Raw genomic sequence first — 21,748 nt, 5'->3', positions numbered from 1 at the left:
AGGGTATTTTCGTCCGGGCAGTTAAAATTTATTAAAGCAGTGGCTAAAAACTAAAGACATTTTAAACAGTGGCTTAAAAGTAAATACATATGTTATTAGTGGTTAACCGTGCACTTCCCCCTCAATTTGTGGCTATATGTTTGGCCCGATGGGCTATAAATGAATTTCTCTCTATATTATATTACCTACATAGTTGTAGAATTATAAAGCTAAAGTATTAATGTTATAACTATTGACAAAACTTAAAAGTAGTATATCAAACACATGCTAGGATGCATATAATACATGAATTCACAGTTTGATGTGAATTAAATCTAAATTCTCTTAATCTCATTCCTGAATTTATTATCAAGACATTATTAACACAGCTAATTAAATATTACTCCAACAGTTACATTTCAAACCAATGTATTTCACTAGTAAGAGCCGAACCTAACCATTCCTTCTTGTGTTAGAAAATTAATCCAAAACATGGGACTTGATAAAATTGCAGTGATCACCATGATCATCTCATTTCTCAGCTGTACTGAATCAACTCGTCCTCCATTTTCATGTGACGCGTCCAACCCAGTTACCAGAACATTTACATTCTGTAACATATCATTACCCATACACCAAAGGGTAGAGGATCTAATTTCACGGCTGAATTTGGACGAGAAAATATCACAACTGGGTAACACTGCACCCGCCATTCCTCGGCTAAATATCTCTGCTTACGAGTGGTGGTCGGAATCGTTACACGGCCTAACATATGCAGGAGAAGGGATGTCCTTCAATGAAAGCATTACAACTGCAACTCAGTTCCCTCAGATCATTCTTACTGCTTCTACTTTTGACGAACATCTCTGGTATCGAATTGCTCAGGTATTTAATTATTGGTCAGCTATACGATAGATTATCCAGGTTATAATGTTGGTGATAATCTCAGGGATTATAATCCTGAAATAGCCAGGCTTTTGAACCAAACGACCCCTAAATATTTAAATGAATATATGTAGTGACTAGTGAGAAAATGAATATAGGATCTTACTATTAGTTGAATGTTCGTTGTCTAAAATGACGTTTTAAAAGAGATGTCATATAGTATATAAATTGAAACGAGCGAATATTTGTATACCATTTACTCCCTATTTGATTAGGAAACAAATTGTTTCTGCAGAATGATTATCTTGATGAAATTATTTACTGGTGTTTGATACTTTTATTGCCTCAAAATTTATTTCTAATCAAACAACAGAAACTATGTAGGAAACACCTTCTCCATAACACGAGTTTGGAGAAGAGCATTTTAGAGCGTGTCAGATAGGTCTATAAGAAGAATTATTGAGTATTAGATTATTGGAAACAGATATCAAGTTTTGTAAAGAAATTCAAGAAATAATAAAAACGTAGCGCCTGATATTAACAAGTTCTTTACAGTAGAATGTTAGAGTAAACTTAACACCTAGTACTGATATGCTGTACATTTGCCTAGGCAATTTCAAGAGAAGCAAGAGCAGTATACAATGCTGGTGAACTAAAAGGAATGACATTCTTTGCACCGAATATAAACATTCTAAGGGACCCAAGATGGGGTAGAGCTCAAGAGACGGCTGGAGAGGACCCGATGATGGTAGGAAAATACGGAGTGGCTTATGTAAGAGGACTTCAAGGAGATAGTTTTCGAGGTGGGAAGCTAAAAGATGGGCATCTTCAAGCCTCAGCTTGCTGTAAGCACTTTACAGCTCAGGATTTGGATCACTGGAATGGCCACTATCGTTTCACTTTCGATGCTCAGGTCACTAACTAACCTGGACCTTTCTTACCTGATATTCAATGTTTGTTCTGTTTAAGGATTATATTGTACATAACTTTCAAATTTCCTAGGTCTGGGAATTGGTCCTCAATGTAGATGCCAAAAATCCTGTATTTCAGGCTAATTTTATTTGTATGCTGAACGATTTGGAACATAACAATGTGGCAGATCAACTAGCTAAATACAGAAGCAAGATGCAATAAACTACTAATATAGTATATCCTATTTGTTTGTCTTAGATGTAACGATCCTATATCACCTACTATGTTTTATCATTGGTTATTTCATGTACTGATGCTGCTTCATAGTATATAGTATTAATCACTTCTGGAACCAAAAGAAAAAAAAATGCAAACAGATGAGAAGTTTCATATTGTTATCTAAAACAATGTGTCATTCAAGTTACAGCGCAGGATATGGCAGATTCATTTCAACCACCATTCAAGAGTTGCGTGGAAGAAGGAAAAGCCACCAGTCTAATGTGTGCTTATAGTCGTCTCAATGGTGTCTCTAACTGCGCTAACTATGATCTCCTGACTAAGACTGTCCGTGGACAATGGGGTTTCAACGGGTAAAAAGTTTACTTAGTTAGATAAGCAAATGGATATTTGTTTCTACTACATTCAGGGTTTCACTGAATAATCTAAGATGAAATATGATTCCAGCACCACAAAACTAACTGCTCTCTATTGCTGAAAAGTTCCATTGTATCAGATTGCGATGCAGTTAAGGTTATGCATGATCACCAGGGATACACAGTGGAAGATGCAGTTGCAGCTTCTCTCAAAGCTGGTAACTGATCCTTTCTCTGCTTTAATTTTGCTGTAAAAAGAATGAATTTCTTGTCTGTTACTGAAATTGGAGTAAAACGCGTTTCAAATGCATACCATATCTAATTAGAACTTATTTCACTCCTTATTGTTAATTAGCAACTTCAATTGGAATGTTCAGTGATCTCAACATTCCTATAGTCTAAAGAGATAATCTCCAGTAGTTGTTTCTTATATACTTATATTGAACTTATATACTGGTGATAACGCTTGCATTGCTAAGATACTTTAATTTTACTATTATAGAAACAAGCAACAACTTGTATCAAATGACATATTTCTTCACAATATGTGGATAAAAGGTGTGATTTATAAGTTCTCTCAATGCTAGGCCAACTTAATTGATCACAACTGTTTGACTTTTTCCTTGTCAACTGAAATTCAGGTATGGATGTAAACTGTGGTTCCTGCGTGAGAACCAACGCAAGATTAGCTTTGGAGAAGAAGAAATTACAAGAATCCGATATAGACAGAGCTCTTCTCAATATCTTCTCTATTAGAATGAGGTTAGGACTATTCAATGGTGAGCCAAGAAAATTGGAATATGGAAACATTGCAACAGCAGAGGTTTGTAGTAAAAAGCACCAGGATCTATCCCTTGAAGCAGCAAGAAATGGCATTGTCCTTTTGAAGAACTCTCCCAAACTCCTTCCACTTTCTAAGATCAAAACCACATCACTTGCTGTAATAGGTCCAAAAGCAAATGATGCTGAATTACTTTTAGGTAACTACGCGGGCATTCCATGCAAGAATGTTTCATTACTCCAAGGATTTCAGCACATCGTGAAAAGCATACACTACCATCCGGGCTGCAACTTTGTCAACTGTACTTCTGCTGCAACACATGAAGCAGTTGATGTTGCTAAAAAGGCACAGTATGTTGTTTTAATAATGGGATTAGACCAGCGTATGGAGAGGGAGAGCTGGGATCGCACAGAACTGGGGCTGCCTGGCCAGCAAGAGACTCTTATTACAGCAGTAGCCAAGGCTGCTGCTGAACCTGTTATACTTGTGTTGGTAGGTGGAGGTCCTATTGACATTTCTTTTGCCAAGAAGAACCCGAAAATCGGAGGCATCTTGTGGATTGGTTATCCTGGAGAGGCTGGAGCAGCTGCACTAACACAGATCATTTTTGGAGAACATAATGCAGGTCAACTTGAGCATCAACAATCTTAGTATTTACTACTATAAGTAATATTTTGTTGGAAAACTTGTTTAACATGCAAGATCACATGTAGTTTTCAGGGGGCAGGTTACCAGTGACTTGGTATCCCAAGGAATTCACAAAAGTACCAATGACAGACATGAACATGAGGCCTAACTCAACGACTGGATATCCAGGGCGAACATACAGATTTTACAAAGGGCCAAAAGTTTATGAATTTGGATATGGCCTTAGTTACACAAGTTATTCATACAAGATTGACTCTGTCAATCATGACAAGCTCTACTTCAATAACCTAAAGACAGACAAGGCAAGAAAACATGGTTCACTACTTAATGTAGCAGTTTCGGATATTGGATCAGAGGCTTGCAAAAAGGCTAATATTTCAGTTAAGGTTGTGGTGGAAAACAAGGGAAAGATAGCTGGTAAACACCCTGTATTGTTGTTTCTTAGGCATTCCAAGGTGAGAGATGAGGTTCCAACAAAGCAGTTGATTGGATTCAAGAGTGTACATATAGATGCAGGGGAAAAGACCAAAATCAAATTTGTGGTGAACCCTTGTGAACACTTCACTAGGGCTAATGAATATGGTATATCAGTAATTGATGAAGGCAAATATTATCTTGTTGTGGAAGATAAGAAATATCCTGTTACTGTATTCATATGACCCTTTAGATCACATATACGAGTCCTAATAACTAGTTAGTTAATGTGGAATTGTAGTGTTCATCTCCTTTCTTAGTCCACCTCACCTACTTGTATTTTTTATCTGAAATTTTATATTGGCTTCAGTTGATTTTAGTCTCTTAAGCAGAATAAATGTTAATTTCTTCATTTTAATTGTCTCTGATTAGCTGCTATTCAGTCTTCCTAAAAGATTATTTGAGTAAGGTGGATAAAGATATAGTTGGCCTGATAAGACAGTTTCTATGTGACTTTTCATTTCATTTGTTTGGAGTCGGAAATCTGTCTTTGACTGAGTAAGCATCTTGGTAATGTTTTGGAATACAAAAAAATATAACTTAAATTTTTTTTTTTAGAAGTTGATAATTTCATAATAGACTTTATAGAAGAAACACTAACGTGGGACAAGAGGAAAAAAGAAAATAAAAATAAAAATGAGGTATGGTGATCTTGTCTACTTATCATTTAGATGATCACAATCCAATATTTTAGGTTAAACTATTCAATCTATAGCAATTTTGGCCAAGCTTCTCAAGAGGCCAAAAGTGTTTTTTTTTCCCAAAAGCACTTTTTTTTCCTAACTTGAGGTGTTTGGCCAAGCTTATTTGGGGGAAAAAAAGTGCTTTTGTGAAGAAGCAGAAAAAAATAGCTTCTTTCCAAAATCAGAAGTAGAAGCAGTTTTGGCTTTTCTTCTTACCTAAAATACCCTTAACAAAATATAGTATATACCAAAATAACCCTTAAACCTAATACTTAGGATATTAATTTAATAAATATTTCTTCTTATTTTTAGGAAAACTTTTTAATATATAGTGACTTTAGGGATGAATGCTTTTATATTTGTTGAAGGAATTTTAATATATTTAACTTATATTAAAAGAATTAAGTACTTTTTAATTTTATTTTCATATTTTACTTGAATAAAATGAATTTTTTATTAATTATTGCATGTAATAACAAAATTTTGAGATTATTTATTTACTTATAATATTAATTATTAAGTAAATCTATTCATGTCCTTATTCGTAATTTGACACTTAAAAACACTTTCTAAAAGCTTGGCCAAACACAAATTATTTCTCAAAAGTACTTTTCAGACTGATTAGCCAAACATAAACTGCTTCTCTACAAAAGTACTTTTTTCAAAAGCACTTTTGAAAAAAGCACTTCTCAAAATAAGCTGATTTTTCCAGCTTGGCCAAACAGGCTACTATTTACAAATCTTATTGGACTTCAAGGAAATGGATCTCTTCAGAAGGGATAACGAGCTTTAACTAGGACGTGGGGTGGACACATTAACATACGTAGGATTTTCTTTAAATCATTTGATTTCGAAATCCACATTTATAGGACTCGAACGCAGACATCTGGTTAAGAATGAATAGATACCAACCATCGTACCATACTAAATCTGTCAAACGGGCTGAGTTGGCCCGGTTCCAGACCGGACCGAACCAGACAGGATCGAACCGGACCGATGGTAAAGGGGCGGGGCAGGGCTGGGTTTGGAGGTGAACCGGCCTGTGCCGGTGACGATTTGGATACCGATTAACCGGACCGGTCCAAACCAGTAATGTCTTGTCAAGCTTGAACCGGTTAATCGGATCAGCCCGGACCGATCCAGATCGATTCAACGACTAGTTTTGATTTTTTTTTTTAATACATTTGATCGTTAGCAACGGTCAACTACCGTTTTAACCGTTGTCCAATGACTTTTAATTGCAAGAATAGCATTTTTTGGGTTTATTTTAAAATTTAAAATAACACTTTTATTATTTACTAATTTAGCACTTTGAAAAACTATAAATAGACCTTCTCCCCTTTCTTCTTCATTTCTTCACTCATCTCTCAATTCTCATACCTAAATTCTCAATTGTCATTCTCTCATGCTTCAACTAAATTGCTATCAACTATTTGACTCTAAATTTTTGGAATTTTATTTATGGTATTATTTGAAGTTTGAACTTTGAACAATTGAAGTTTATTTGTGGTAACGTAAGAGTTGCGAAATTTAATTTCAAGACTTCAAAAATCATCTAGTGTTCAATTTATTGTGAAATTCGGTGCACTCATTCCAACTCTTTCTCTTATTTAATATTTTATTGCACATTTAATTTTTATTAGTAGTTAAATTTTCACAATATGTTTAATGCTGCAAAACGAGTTTGTAATAAGGTTGTTAATCGGGGTAATCGAAAAAATAGAAAAAGAGGTGCTACTACTTCTGGTAGTGATTTAAATGATTTTACACATATTTCTGAAACATCACCTGATAATAATATAGATTATGAACAATTACAAGAAGATTACGACATATAAGATAATGAATTAGAAATTGAAAGCGAGACACAACCTACACCTAGCAGTGTTGGGGTTGGTAGCATGGGTGGTGGTCGTGGCACTAGTAGTAGACCATCTGTGGCTCTGACTACTAGTCATCGGAAAAGGAGAAGTAAAATTTGAAAATATTTTGAGGAAATAGAGGATTCTAATAGAGTTAGATACAAAATTTATAAAGATGATTTTAAACATAAGACTGGAGGAAATTTAGGGGGACTGGGATCCTTAGTAGACATACAAAAATTACTCATACTATAGAATGGGGGTCTGATTTAGATGTAAATCAAGGAACTCTAAACCCTAGTAGTGGAGGACTTTTGAAATATGATAAAATGAATGACCATGAGGAGTTAGAAAAAATGATTGCTTTGAGTTGTCTACCTTTTTCTTTTGCTTCTTCATCATATCTTATTATGTATATTCAAAGGATTTATAATCCTTTATTTAAAAGTATCCTAGAAGTACTTGTAGATCTGATATCTTTAGGCTTCATGGACAATATTAGACATATATACATTATTTGTTTGATCACCTTCCTTGTAGAGTTTCTTTAACTTCTGATATTGGCCATGATGTTAATGGAAATGATTATTTGACAATTACATGTCATAAGACAGATGATAATTTTTGTATGCAAAAACGTATTATCGCTTTTTAATATGATGAAGATCAGAGTCATACAATTGGTTTTATAAGTACTACTATTTGCGAAACTGTTGTATTTTACAATCTTAATAAAAAGTATTGTGTATGTCTTCTGATAATGCTTCTAACAATAATGCCGCTATTTCAATACTAAAACTGCATTTGCAACCACCACTCGATGATATCTTTCATGTTAGGTGTGCATGTCATGTTTATAAATTAATTGTTAAAAGTGGTATTGATTTATTTTTGACTAAGATTACTCATGTTAGAAGAGCAATTGGTGTTATTTAAGAAAATAATAGACAATCTAGAATTAGAAAATTTAAGACTAAGTAAACCAAACATAACCTTAACCCCAGATTCATACCAGATGAAATTGTTACTAGATGGAATTATACATACTTATTTTTAAGATGTTGCTACAAATATAGATTGCCTATAACTGAAGCTGTTAATGTGCATTGTACTGATCCAAATCGTTTGTTAACAACTAATACTTGGGAGGCCATTAATGATGTTGTTAAATTTTTATATAAAATTTTATAAAGCTATTGTTGAGTTTTCTGGAGCTTATTACCATACTATTACTATGGTTTTAGTACATATAGCTGAATTTCTCTTCACTCTCTGATTTCAAGAAGAAAGAAAAATATAAGGATGCTGTTGAAAAAATGCAAGAAAAATTCAAAAATTATTTCTTTCCAATTCCTCATATCTACTTCATTGGTGTTGTTTTAAATCCTTCTATTAAGATATCTAATTGTCATCAATTAATCAATGTTTTATATACTTATATGGAGATTGAACCAACTGAATATATATATATATATATATATATTGTTGTATGAACAAGCTAAATGATTATTGATCTTTATACTTCAATACCACACAAGAAGGGGAGGGGGGATGATTTGTATGATGTCCAATTTTCACATGCACAGAGTATAAAAGGACCTGGTTCTTTTATGTGTTCCTTATACTACTGTTGCGGAATAATAAATGCGGAAAGTAAAGAACACAAGTATTTTTACGTGGGAAAAAACACCATGCTAGGTGAAAAAATTACGACCTACTACCCAGTAGAATTTTTCCCAACACTTCACTAAATTATTGAGCCAAAAATAGCATTTACAAAACTTTTTGTAAACCTAAGGATTACCTCTAACCCTTTGTGGCAACCAGCCTCTAGTTGTTGCGACAACTTCAAGTTAACCCTAACTTGAATATAATACTCAGTGTACCTAATACAATTGCTTCTAGATAAAGCTGAAAGGTACAACTCAAAGCTCTACTACAATGAAACTAGAATAAAAGATAGTCACTTGGAACTGGTTCTTCTATCTGGTTCATGTAGCTTCAGGTTCGCACACTTGAATCACACAAGAATTACTTGCAAAATGCCTTGCTATTTTGCTCTCAACTCTCGTTTAACTTCAGCGTTTGTGCGTACCTGTAAAATGAGAACATCCTGAAATATATAGACTTAGTAGAATAGGAAATAAATAGAATTTTAATGTTATATTCTTCCTTGGTGGAAGAGTTCTAGTTATCTTCAACTTCTAACTCCTCCCTTATCTAGAATAGAGTTCTCTTCGAGTGAGGAGTCATTCTCCTTATCACTTATGCAACCTTTGCGTTCAGGAAATATCAGATATAACCACTTAAGCTTATCTCCTTCATGTACATGCCTTGTGCTCGAATATGCTCGTGTCTGTGTACGCTGTGTATGGACCTGGTTCATGCTTGAGTTCCTTTGTCAATCATCAAAACAAACTTCACTCCAATAAATTCTCCCTTTTTTATGATGACAAACTTTGTGCTTTTCATAAGCATAAGACCCGTTTCAACTCAGCTCAACATCAACACACTGTTAGAACACTTTCCAGTTTAAAGTTACAAATCATCAAGGACCAGGTTCATTAGGTTATAAACATCACAGTCCAAAGTAAAAAGCACAATCTATCTTTCCCCTTTTGGCATGATCGAAAAGTTGCATAATTATGTTAGATAACCAGATTTTAATAGATATCATCCATGGCCACTGGGGCTACTTCAAATGTAATCGTGGAGTCAAACATCATTTTTCAATCTAATGATATTAGCCATCTAAGAAGCATCAACAAACAGTTAGAGCACAAAAACAATTGAATATCATTGATACTAGTCATCCACAAAGCATAAAGCAAAATAAAGATATTGGATCATGAGCAAAAAAAGAACAAAAAAATTCTATCCGGGTCACTGATTTGTCTAACTAAGCTAGGAAGATTTCAAGGCCGGGAAGGATCAGGTTCTTGGTTTCTGGCTTGAAGTAGCTTCAACATATCCCTTTGGAAAGATAAAAGGAATATCATATTCGCAATTGTATTTTTTTTGCAAAATAAAAATATGATGTACAACTCGCCTTTGTTCTACACAACATTTCAATCATAAATAGATGTACTAATATTAAAACATGTTAAGTGGTTTAAACTATTAATATCACTCATCTGTAGTTTAGCAACTGTTTTTGGATTTCATTGATTTTGATCCAAACGGTATATCACGTTTGGTTAGGCGAAAAAGAAGTCGACACATTTGTTCTGTTGCCACCACAAGAGCACGTCTCCAGTGATATGACAAAAGCCGCCGGTCACAGTCACAACATAGAAATGTAAATAATTATCAGGCCACCTAATGTTTTCAACTTTAAGCCTTCACACCATTTAAGGATTGCAACTTTAGTTATTCGCAAAAATAGCCAAGTTTAGATAAAAGGAGCGTCTCCTATATATACTAGTACTAGGATTAAATTGCTTAAGAAGGGAACATTCGTCTACATTAACAGGAAAAAAAATAAAAATCCGTAAAGGTGATAGCCAGAAACCAAAATAGGTAGTACTGTACTACTTTTGTTTAAACACTTTTCAATTAATAGAGTGATGTTGACTAATTTTAAAAGCTAAAGTACTACATTAATTCATCGTTTTAACTCTTTTTCATTATCCAACTAGGATTTAAAGTTGTCGGGTGTCATAATTTACTTTAATATATATTTTGTAATGACTAATACGAAATTTGTTAGGAACGTTAAATTGATTTTTTTGAGTTGATTGGGGTCAACCTAATAGGTATTTTTTATTTGAAATTTACATCTCAGATTTAAAAAAACAAACATGATTAGAATTTTAAAATAGGATCATACCTTTATTATAATAACATAAGTAAAATCAATATTTTCACTGGAAAATTACATCTTTTCTGTATATTAAAAATTAATTTACACAAGTAAGATAACATCTTCAAAAAGAGAATTACATTGATCAGAATAAGAAAATTTTTAAAAATATTTTCCATAGATAAATTATACCCCATAAACATAAATTAGATAAATTACAATTTATCATAAATTAAAATTATAAATCACATATTCTTTAAGAAATGCTTACGAAATTATAGTAAAGTGATTTAAATTATATCTAGCAAACATCGCATAACACAAATTTTTATGATATGATAAAAAGATGAAAAAAAATCTGATCTCAATCCAAAATTCTCATTAAGACCCAAGTTTTTTGGATTTGAAAGGAGAAAACTCATAAATTTAATTAAGAGGACTGCTTATTTTATACTATAATTTTAAAGTTTAGGAGTTTCTTTTTTGAGTGTTCTTGCTAGAGATCACATACAAAATAATAGAATAGAGAATAAATAATAATAAAACGACAAATAGAAAATTTGATGGTAACCGAAAAGGGAAATGACTGGGATAAAAGGAAATAAAAGAACAAAGAAAAGAGAAAGTCATACAAGGTTCAAGATAGATTCAACTTGAATCTTACACACGAGAAAAGCTTTCAAAAAAGTCTACCAGCCATGGCACTTTTGTCTAGTTTACGATTGCGGGTGACACGATCAGATAATTAACCTAATTTAAGAAAATCTCAACATAGATATATAAAAAAATTATCATCTTACCGGGTGCCATGCCACCCTTCTTAAGGGGTGGATCCGCCCCTGTCCAAGTTTGAAGTCAATTGTAGTCGTGAAGCTCTCTTAGTCTCACGCCTAGAAGCGAATCCAAAATTTAAATTCTACAGGTTAATTCTTTAAAAAATTTCGTATTAAATAATTATGTATTTAAAGTTATAGGTTCATGTCTACAATTTAGTAAATTTTTACAAATAAATTTATACTCCGTGTCAAAAGTTATAGGTTCAGTTGAACGCGTATCCATAATAGTATGCATTCGCCCAAGGGCGGCCAAGCAACTAAAGCAAGGGCTTTAGGCCCCCAAATTTTTCTTTTTGTTTTCTATCTGTGCTCGGTATTTGTATTGAGATACTGATTAATCTAGATTCATATTGCGTAAGGCCTAGTAAAACGGAGAACACATTTTAACAGGATTTTTTTCATCACAAGGCTCGAACCTGATACATCTAGTTAATGTAAGTTAGATCATATCCACCTCACCACAATCTTTAGATGTAGGGACTAATTATATTGAGTATTTCAAAATAAAAAAAAGTGTAATATTTTATAAAAAGTAAAAGTAACTCTTAGTTTAGTATTAACGAAACTGTTAGAGCGAAAATTGGATAAAGAGAATCATTCCCCCTAACCCTTACCGTGTAAATTTTTTAGTTACTTAAATTTTTCAATGACATCATTATTGATATGCCTATATTATTCCTCTCCTTTTTACATTTCTAACTAAAAACGTGCTATAAACTTTTAGAGTCCATTTTTTCAGAAAACAAGTATTACATTCTTATATTCTCTTTCTTGATTTCTATAAAAAGCTTAAGTTTTCGATAAAAAGAAAAGATTTTTTTTTATTTATAAAAAACAAGAGGTATAGAGTACTATTAAATAAAACTATATTGCGCATTATTTTTGCTTTTTCTCAAGTTTCAATTGTATCAACAAGTATATTGGAATATCAAAAAATTATTTATATATCTAGTATCAATTTCTTGAATCTAATTCTATTATCTTAGGAGAGATTAAATTATTTATAAAAAATATTATTAACAAATTTATATCTCAAAAAATTAAAAAAAGTAAACTTCAAATAAAAATATAAATAAACATTTTTTTTCTAAAATATCTCATATTAAAATTATCTTGTTGAGCATCCGCCCCTGCCCGCACCCACTACCAAATTCAGATAATGCAAACATGTGCCTAACAAATCTTGTATATTCTAATTATAGAACCGCATTAAAGTCTGTTGTGAACAAGGAGTAGAATAAAAGCACCACGGATCAAATTCATCATTGGCTAAATTAAGTAAAGTGGTATCTTTATTTATTTTTAATTTTATCCACAAATATATGAGCGAGAAGAAACACCATTAAACATACAAATGGGACACCCAATAACTGATCAAGTTGTCACCTTTATCTTCTTCATCTTCATTTGTATGCTCTTTATCAGCACTGAGTCAACTCAGCCACCATTTTCATGTGACTCGTCAAACCCAGTTACCATTTCATTTCCCTTCTGTAACGCCACCTTACCCATTCCCCAAAGGGTAAATGACCTCGTGTCACGCCTTAAGTTGGAGGAGAAAATATTACAGCTGGTTAATGCGGCACCGGAGATACCTCGACTCGGTATCTCCGCCTATGAATGGTGGTCGGAGGGTTTACACGGCGTTTCTAGGCATGGAAAAGGCACGCTTTTCAATGGCACTATTAAAGCTGCCACCATGTTTCCTCAGATCATTTTAACGGCTTCTACCTTTGATGAAAATCTCTGGTATCGTATTGCTCAGGTACTTTATTATATGTTCTTAATTGAGTCCGGAACCAAAATGTGGTTAGGTGTAAAAAAAAAGATTGACATTTTTATATATAGCGCCCAAATACTGGGCGCTATACATTAACGTTAACTGTGCCGTTAATGTATAGCGCCCAGTATTTGGGCGCTATACATAGAAAGCTGACACTAACAGGTATAACGCCCAAATACTAGCGTAGCGTCCAGTATTTGGGCACTATACACCTTTTTCCTGGCCCCACCAATAATATAGTGCCCACTTTTTGGGCGCTATATATATATAAAAAAAATTCCCGGCTAGCCATTTCCTATATAAAGAAGTTAGGATTGTATAGAAATTCATTCAAAAGGTGTATAGCGTAGAAATTTCCGGGCTAGCCATTTCCATACTCTTGTTGAAACATTTATTGTTGTTAAATTCTCCAGCATTTTTTCGTTATGTCTGAAGAGCGTAGAATAAGAGTTTTATTATATTGGGGGGGGGGTGAAGTTGTGATGGAGAATAACTCCGTGGGTTACAGTTTACCTGTTCAGTGTCATGTTAAATTGCCACTTACAATTGAGTACGATAAATTGATATCGTTGTTATGCAAAAAAATGAGTGTGAGGAAACGTTTAGTTATACTTAAAGTAACCGGAAGATATCTGTATTCCGTCACTTCACAAGAGGTTGCTTTTTACTCGGAGTTTAACATCGACGATGATGAAACTTTGAGTGATTTTCTGAGGACTCCGGATGAATGCCGGGAATTTCTTGTAATCACAATGTTGGAGATGTACGTGAAGGTCGAAAACGTTCCAAAAAACGAGGTTGTGCGTAGTAAAGATAACCCCCAGTCATCGGGTGGTTATTCTAGAGCAGTTTTTGCCAGACAGGTTCCGGATGAAAGAGTTTTCCTTGATTTAAACTTATCATCGCCGACGAATGAGCAGCGAGAAAATAATTTATACCCTGCTTTCCATAATTCACAAGACGAGTGGTAAACTTCAATTTTTATTTGTGTTAATTATGTATATTTTTGGTGTATTGAATTTGTATTAATGCTCATATATTTAATAGGGGGTACCGGCCGGATATGAATTTTACAAGTGGCCTATCCGGTAGTCATCACCTAATTGAAAACGTCCATCATGGAATTTCATCACATTACGACTTGTAAGTGAAGTGATATAGCCATATGGAAAGCATTTATTAATTCAGTAGCTTATATTTTTGTTGGTTGTGCAGTGAAAACGAGCAAGTTGAACCACCCGTACTCACTCAAATGCCCGAAAACGACGTATTACATCGGGATCTGGCAGATGCACAGAGTGAGAAACAGAACAGTGATTACGATAACAATACCGATGAATTCGGAGACGAGACACCCTTTCCTCGTGAGGATGGTGATGCGTATGATGAGGAGGAAGGACCTGATTTGAAGAGAGACCCCCCTAGACGAAGAGTGTACGAGTACGAAGTGCCATTTCATTCAAGGGAGATTCCTTACATTGATAGCTTGCCAACCGTGCCGGATGTGGAAGCTCTCACAAGGGATTTTGATGAAATCCGGACAGCAATGTGCGATGAGTCTAGATCAACGGTGCTTGCAAAGGGGATGCTTTTTCCTGATAAAGCGCGCGTAAGCAGGGCTTGTAAAATGCACAACGTAAAAGAGTGTTGTGAGATGCAGGTATGGGAGTCAAGTCCGATGGTATACAAGGCTGTTTGGCGCAGGTGGTTTTGGCCATGTAATTGGATATTGCGTGCGACCAAGAAGAAGACAGGTATGTGGAAAGTGGGTAAATACATTCCCACTCACACATGCGAAATGGACACATTCAACGGGAATCACTTCAACTTGGATATTGACTTGATTTCTCTTGTACTTATTCCGCACCTCGAAGCGTCCATAAGGTATAAAATCAAAGAGTGCATTACATCAGTCCACTAGGAATATGGCCATACCATTACAAAAAGAAAGGCATTTCTCGGGCGCAAATGAGCGTTTGAAATTGTCTACGGTAATTGGGATAAGTCATTTGCATCTCTGCCAAAGTACATGGCCGCACTGCAGCACTTTAACCCCGAGACAGTTGTTGAATGGAAGCTTGAGCGGAGTCCGGGAACACCAGAATACATATTCAATTACGTGTTCTGGGCGTTTAAGCCAGTAATTGATGGTTTTTCGCATTGTCGGCCCGTAATATCCATAGACGGAACTCATGTCTATGGAAAGTACGATATCAAGCTATTGATAGCTGTGGCAGTGGATGCTAATGGACAAATATTTCCTCTAGCTTTTGCTGTTTGTGCCAATGAAAGCACAGAGACGTGGACGCTGTTTTTGAACCACCTGAAAGAGCACGTTGTCAAACAGCGTTCAGGTATTTGTCTAATATCTGATCGGCACGGTGGTATATTAAGTTCTGTGGAGAACTTGCCTGCATGGCAAGAACCTTATGCATACCACCGTTACTGTGTGAGGCACTTTAAGGCCAATTTCCAGAAGGCACATCCCAACAAGGATCTACATGATTTGATGTGGATGGCAGCAACAAACCACCAACAGCATAAATTTCGGAGGCATATGGATTCTATCAAGCAAAGAAGACGAGGCAGCCTATTGTTGGTTAATGCGACATCAATAGTGGGGCAGCGGGTATGGGAGTGGGGGACCAAGAAGAAGAAGATATAAAATATTGAGGAAGAAGAAGCAGAATGGTCGTCTTGAAGAAGACGGCTCGTTTTTAAAAAAAAGGGATATAGCGCCGGGTATTTGGACGCTATACCTGTTAATGTCAGCTTTCTATGTATAGCGCCCAAATATACTGGGCGCTATACATTAACGGCACAATTAACGTTAATGCATAGCGCCCAGTATTTGGGCGCTATATATAAAAATGCCATCTTTTTTTTTTTACACCTATTAAGGTGCCATTTGTCCAAAAGAACCACATTTTGGTTCCAGACTCTTCTTAATTTGTGGGCTGTCACCATATATATATATATCTGTTGAAAGCTCCAAGAAAGATTTCTTCAATTTGTTAGAGAATTCAGGTTCTTGCATGACAGTGTACAGGCCTGCAAGGCGACAACAAAAAGTAACCATTATATTAATTGCCTGATATGGTAATCTAGAAAATAACCGATTAAATTGCACTGCTAGTAACAAAATACTTTACACTTTCATTGTATATAATTTGAACTCTTTAAATTTGATACTGCTAGTGCTTTTAACCGGTTATAACATGTTAGTTACCATCTTTTCTACTCTTTTGGTACGAGGGATAAGGGATAGTTAATTGCGGGATTAAATTTGAGATGAGTTTATTCACGTTTGGTTAGGATAAAATCAGGGTATAACTTATCCTGGAATTAGTTATCCCGCAATTGTATTATTATTTTTATCCCTATGAGAGGGTGGGATAACCACAATTGTACACTCTGAGTTTGTAAAATATTTTTACACTATAATTAACGTCGCTTAAAGAGTAGTTACAGATGACTTAATGATCTTACAATTGTATGACATACATTAAAATTATATTTACTTGAAAGTATTGGTTTTAAAAAGTTGGACAAATTAAAAATTATAGGACAGAAGTAGTATGTTTTGCTTGATAAAAAAGGAAAACATAGTTTGTTGAGCTTGTTTCTTTATATGTAGGCAATTGGAAAAGAGGCAAGAGCAGTGTACAATGCAGGTCAGCTAAAGGGGATGACATTATGGGCACCAAATATAAACATATTTAGGGATCCAAGGTGGGGAAGAGGGCAAGAAACACCAGGTGAAGATCCCATGATGGTGGGAAAATATGGAGTTGCTTATGTAAGAGGACTTCAGGGGGATAGTTTTGAGGGTGGGAAGCTTCAGGATGGGCATCTTCAAGCCTCAGCTTGTTGTAAGCACTTCATTGCTCAGGATTTGGATAATTGGTATAACTTCAGTCGTTACACCTTCGATGCTCGCGTAAGTCTTAACTAACTGTGATGCTGTAGTCTATTGATTTGTTAGGATTATATTGTTGATATCTTTCATATGTTCAAGTTTGTTTATGGAAGAAATTTCCATTTTTGACATGGTTTGACATATGGACGATGAATATGTCACACGGCTTGCATGTGAGAGGACATGTTGCAGACATAGAGTAACTGAAAGTAGCTTTAGATGAGACAATTCACACAATGCAATTAACTTTTTAGATGAGCTGGTGTTCGCAAACTAATTCAACAAGAATGTTTACAAGCATAGTGTCAGCTAAAAGCTCTTCCTTTTTTCCCCTTTAAATTTCATGTAAAAATTGATGCACAGGGAATTGGTTAATGACATTCTCTTGTGGATGTTAATACACAATTAATTAGCACATGCATCTGCAGATTGTGTTATCCATTTTCTCCCCTTGAAGCTTTTATTTCTATGCTAATACATGGAGCTATTCAGGTCATGAAGCAGGATTTGGCAGATTCATATGAACCACCCTTCAAGAGTTGTGTCGAACAAGGGAAAGCCAGCAGTCTAATGTGTGCTTACAATCTTGTTAACGGGATCCCAAATTGTGCTAACTTTGATCTTCTGACCAAGATTGCCCGTGAACAATGGGGTTTCCAAGGGTAATTTACCAAAAAGAGAAGAGAGTCTTGAATTATGTGTTATTTCATCCCTGATTGAAATCTAACTGCATATCTCTAAATCTAACTGGTTATTGTTATTTAAAGGTACATCGTATCAGATTGTGATGCAGTTGCTATTATGCATACTCACCAAGGTTATGCTAAAGAACCAGAAGATGCAGTAGCTGCTACCCTTAGAGCTGGTAACTGATCTATTTTCTGCTTCTATTACTTGCTGTTAAGACAACAATTTATTTTAAAAAATTAAAATATAAAAAAATTGCTTAGCTTGTTTGTGAAATCGAAGACTGAAGCCTCACATCAATTATGTCTTTGCATGCTTTGTCCCCAAGTATTAAGTGTGACACACTATGCCTGCCATTAGAGAAAGTTTATTACTATAAAAAACGTTCTCCATTGCTTATGTTTTGAAAATACAGGACCATTGGCATGCTCATAATTTGGTCCATTCTGTCCTGAAACAGAATAATCTTTTTGCTGATGATCTGTGCATTACTATAATTGGCCAGCTTTCTTTCCCCTATTTATAAAATAGGTGTATATCTGCTAGTTCTTTATTCCAAAAGATCTTCTCTCTTTCAGCTTTTTGGTACTATTAGTCGATTTTGAGATTGTTCTGGCGTAGCATTTACATGCTAAACCATCTATGATTGTGATTTATGAGTTAAAATACAATACTTTCTGTAGTCTACTCTGAATGTAGCAAAGATGAAAACTAACATGCATGGCTCTTCTTGTTAGTGATTAAACTTGTTCTAGTGGATGTAGTCAAATTTTACTTGTAAGACAAAATAATAATAAAAAAGGAGAATGTAGATTAAATGGTGCATAATGCAACAATATCTTGAAAAAGATATGAAATTTCTTTCAAATTTACGTGAACATCATTGACGGAAACTAAATGCGGTTTCGTTCTTGTCAATGAAATTTCAGGCATGGATGTGAATTGTGGTTCCTATTTGAAGTCATACACAAAATCAGCTGTAGAAAAGCAGAAAGTAAAAGAATCTGACATAGACAGAGCTCTTCACAATCTCTTCTCCATTAGAATGAGGCTAGGACTGTTCAATGGCGACCCAAGAAAACTGGAATATGGAGACATTTCTTCAGTAGAGGTTTGTAGTCAACAGCACCGGGCACTAGCCCTCGAAGCAGCAAGAAATGGCATTGTCCTTCTAAAGAATTCTGCCAAACTCCTTCCACTTTCAAAGATCAAAACAACATCCCTTGCTGTAATAGGTCCCAAAGCAAATGATTCTGAAGTACTTCTAGGTAACTACGAAGGCTATCCTTGCAAGAATGTTACATTACTCCAAGGACTTCAGGAGTATGTTAAAAACACAATGTACCATCCGGGCTGCAATTTCGTCAACTGTACTTCTGCTGCAATAGATGAAGCGGTTGATATAGCGAAAAAAGCAGACTGTGTTGTACTAATAATGGGATTGGACCAAACTCTTGAAAGAGAGAAGCTTGATCGCACAGAATTGGGGCTACCAGGTATGCAAGAGAGTCTCATTACAGAAATCACGCAAGCTGCCTCAAAATCTGTTATACTGGTTTTGATGTGTGGAGGTCCAGTGGATGTGTCCTTTGCAAAAGACAACCAAAATATAGGAGCCATTTTGTGGGTTGGTTACCCCGGTGAGGGTGGAGCTACTGCATTGGCCGAGATACTTTTTGGCGAACACAATCCAGGTGAAGTTCAACTTCAATACTCCTCTTAATTGTTATATATTGCTGGAATACTTGCTAAACATGCAAGATTAAATTACATTTCAGGGGGTAGATTACCAGTCACTTGGTACCCTAAGGAATTCAACAAAATATCAATGACAGATATGAGAATGCGGCCTCTATCATCCACTGGATATCCAGGGCGCACTTACAGATTCTACAATGGGCCAAAAGTTTTTGAATTTGGCTATGGTCTCAGCTACACTGCTTATTCTTACGCGTTCGCCTCTGTAAACCAAGACAAGCTGCATTTCAAGAACCCGAAGGTCAATAAGGCAACTGAAAATGGTTCTGTTCTGAACATTGCTGTTTCAGAAGTTGCATCAGAAGTATGCAACAACGCGATGATCACAGTTAAAGTTGCGGTGAAAAACCAGGGAGAAAGGGCTGGTAGGCACCCTGTATTGTTGTTTCTGAGGCACTCCAGCTCAATGGATGAGGTTCCAAGAAAGACTTTGATAGGATTCAAGAGTGTGAATTTGGAAGCAGGGGAAAGTACTCATATTGCATTTGATGTAAAACCTTGTGAGCACTTTACTAGGGCTAATAGATATGGTTCATTGGTTATTGATGAAGGGAAATATTTCCTTCTTGTGGGAGATGAGGAGTATCCTGTTACTGTGTTTGTATGATCTCCCAGATCTAAATTGTCAGTTAGAATTAAGTTAACGTATCAAGTGAAATTAAAATATCATGGCAGCGTTATTTACCTGTTCTCTCTTTCATCTTTTCCTGTTCAGAATTTGTTATTTGAGGTTCCAAGTTTCCCAAACAAATCTCCATAATAGCGCGAACAATCTTAGGGAAAAGATGATATTAAGGATGATGCTTGAAAGTTGATCTCCCTAGCTAATATACTAAATCTGTCAACATGTATGATAACAAAAGTTCTAATTTATAATCCAGTTCAAGATTTTGTTTAGTAGTTGTTCGTTAAATACCACACCCCTTGGGGTGCAGCTGTTTACATCAGACCGAATACCTTGTGCATCAGACTGCCCTTTTTCCTTAAATATCTTTCAGGTTAACATTACATTTGGTTGGAGCAAAGGTTGGAGGAGTAGAGGTATCACTTTCACTTACCTTCCAATCATGTAACAAATAAATAAACCTACCTACCGTATTTCCTCTCCTATACCCTCTCAAAACAGACATAATATTAATCAGTTCTAAATTATAGATATATATCTCTAAATCACTTGTTCTCTTTAGTATGTCGAGATCAATTAATGAATAAAAATCCGGTATAAAGTTTTCATCCTTATTTTAAATTCTACTCTACTTTAGAAGAGTGATCCCTCCTAATGTATTAACGTTGAATCTTCATATCCGAGAATTTTCTTTACCCTCTCCTCTCCTTATGAAGATAGTGTAAGTTGCACTTCAATTTTCGTCCGAGAATAATCAGGTTAAAGCATTGTCAGTCCCTATCCTTTCAACTGTAACATCAAATTAATTTAATTTTAAGCTAAAAAGATGATGGACCAAAATTAATTGGTGGGGTGCCTATGGATTGTCATTATCTTATACTTACTCGTGTAGCTTCCTCCGCCAACTACATGAAAATAGTCTTTGAACTTACTCTTAATTATTTTTTCAAGCTTTAGGTTTCGGACTGTTGGATCTCTCTCTATGGGGTAATAGAATAGTACTTCCAAAGCTAAAATATAGTTTGCGATTTTTGTATAATTCTACTGGACCTGCTCGCTAGACATTTTAAAATGTGTCCAAACGCAACATCTTTCAGTTATTTATGAGAATCGCATGACAGTTTTAAGGGAGAGATAAAAGGAAAAATATCATATCATACACATAGAAAGTTAAAGATGTGATACTTTGTTTACATAGTTTAGGTGCGATGTTAAAATCATATTAAACCATAAAGTTTGATATAACTTTCTGTGAAAGAAAAAGAAAATGTCCTGTGTAACCTTATCTAATATTTTCTTTGTTCAGATATTATCTTTTTACTATTATTGATTTGTTTCAAAAAGAATAACATATTGTTATATTAGAAAATAATTTAACTTTAATTTTCTGTAAATAATTTAAAGCTGTTCAAATATTACGATAGTAGATTTTAATTTTTTTTTTCTTAAACTACCTACATAGTCAAATTACCGTACTAAAGTGTGAAATGAGGTGCTTTAGGAGAAGCTTCTTCGTGCATC

At 34.9% G+C, this 21,748-nt stretch overlaps 3 protein-coding genes across 3 annotated transcripts; all 3 read left to right on the top strand.

Moving 5' to 3' along the window:
• Nucleotides 1-471: 471 nt before the first annotated feature.
• Nucleotides 472-4,473, top strand: LOC104231303 (probable beta-D-xylosidase 7). The gene is made up of 6 exons (XM_070173483.1): nt 472-864; nt 1,475-1,773; nt 2,193-2,366; nt 2,496-2,587; nt 3,011-3,775; nt 3,871-4,473. Exons 1-6 carry the CDS (start codon nt 472-474, stop codon nt 4,455-4,457), a joined length of 2,310 nt encoding a protein of 769 aa, XP_070029584.1. The 3' UTR covers nt 4,458-4,473.
• An 8,279-nt stretch (nt 4,474-12,752) lies between these two features.
• LOC104231302 (probable beta-D-xylosidase 7) lies at nt 12,753-20,300 on the top strand. The gene is made up of 6 exons (XM_009784273.2): nt 12,753-13,220; nt 16,876-17,178; nt 17,650-17,819; nt 17,925-18,022; nt 18,774-19,538; nt 19,623-20,300. The coding sequence occupies exons 1-6, from the start codon at nt 12,810-12,812 to the stop codon at nt 20,207-20,209; spliced, it is 2,334 nt and encodes a 777-aa protein (XP_009782575.1). The 5' UTR covers nt 12,753-12,809; the 3' UTR covers nt 20,210-20,300.
• LOC138889052 (uncharacterized) lies at nt 13,757-15,972 on the top strand. Its single transcript, XM_070171620.1, has 3 exons — nt 13,757-14,205; nt 14,286-14,381; nt 14,454-15,972. The coding sequence occupies exons 1-3, from the start codon at nt 13,823-13,825 to the stop codon at nt 15,157-15,159; spliced, it is 1,185 nt and encodes a 394-aa protein (XP_070027721.1). The 5' UTR covers nt 13,757-13,822; the 3' UTR covers nt 15,160-15,972.
• Nucleotides 20,301-21,748: the final 1,448 nt, after the last annotated feature.

This window comes from Nicotiana sylvestris, chromosome 4 (genome assembly GCF_000393655.2).
Source record: "Nicotiana sylvestris chromosome 4, ASM39365v2, whole genome shotgun sequence".
Taxonomy (NCBI): domain Eukaryota; kingdom Viridiplantae; phylum Streptophyta; class Magnoliopsida; order Solanales; family Solanaceae; genus Nicotiana; species Nicotiana sylvestris.
This window is presented reverse-complemented; position numbering and strand designations above follow the sequence as displayed.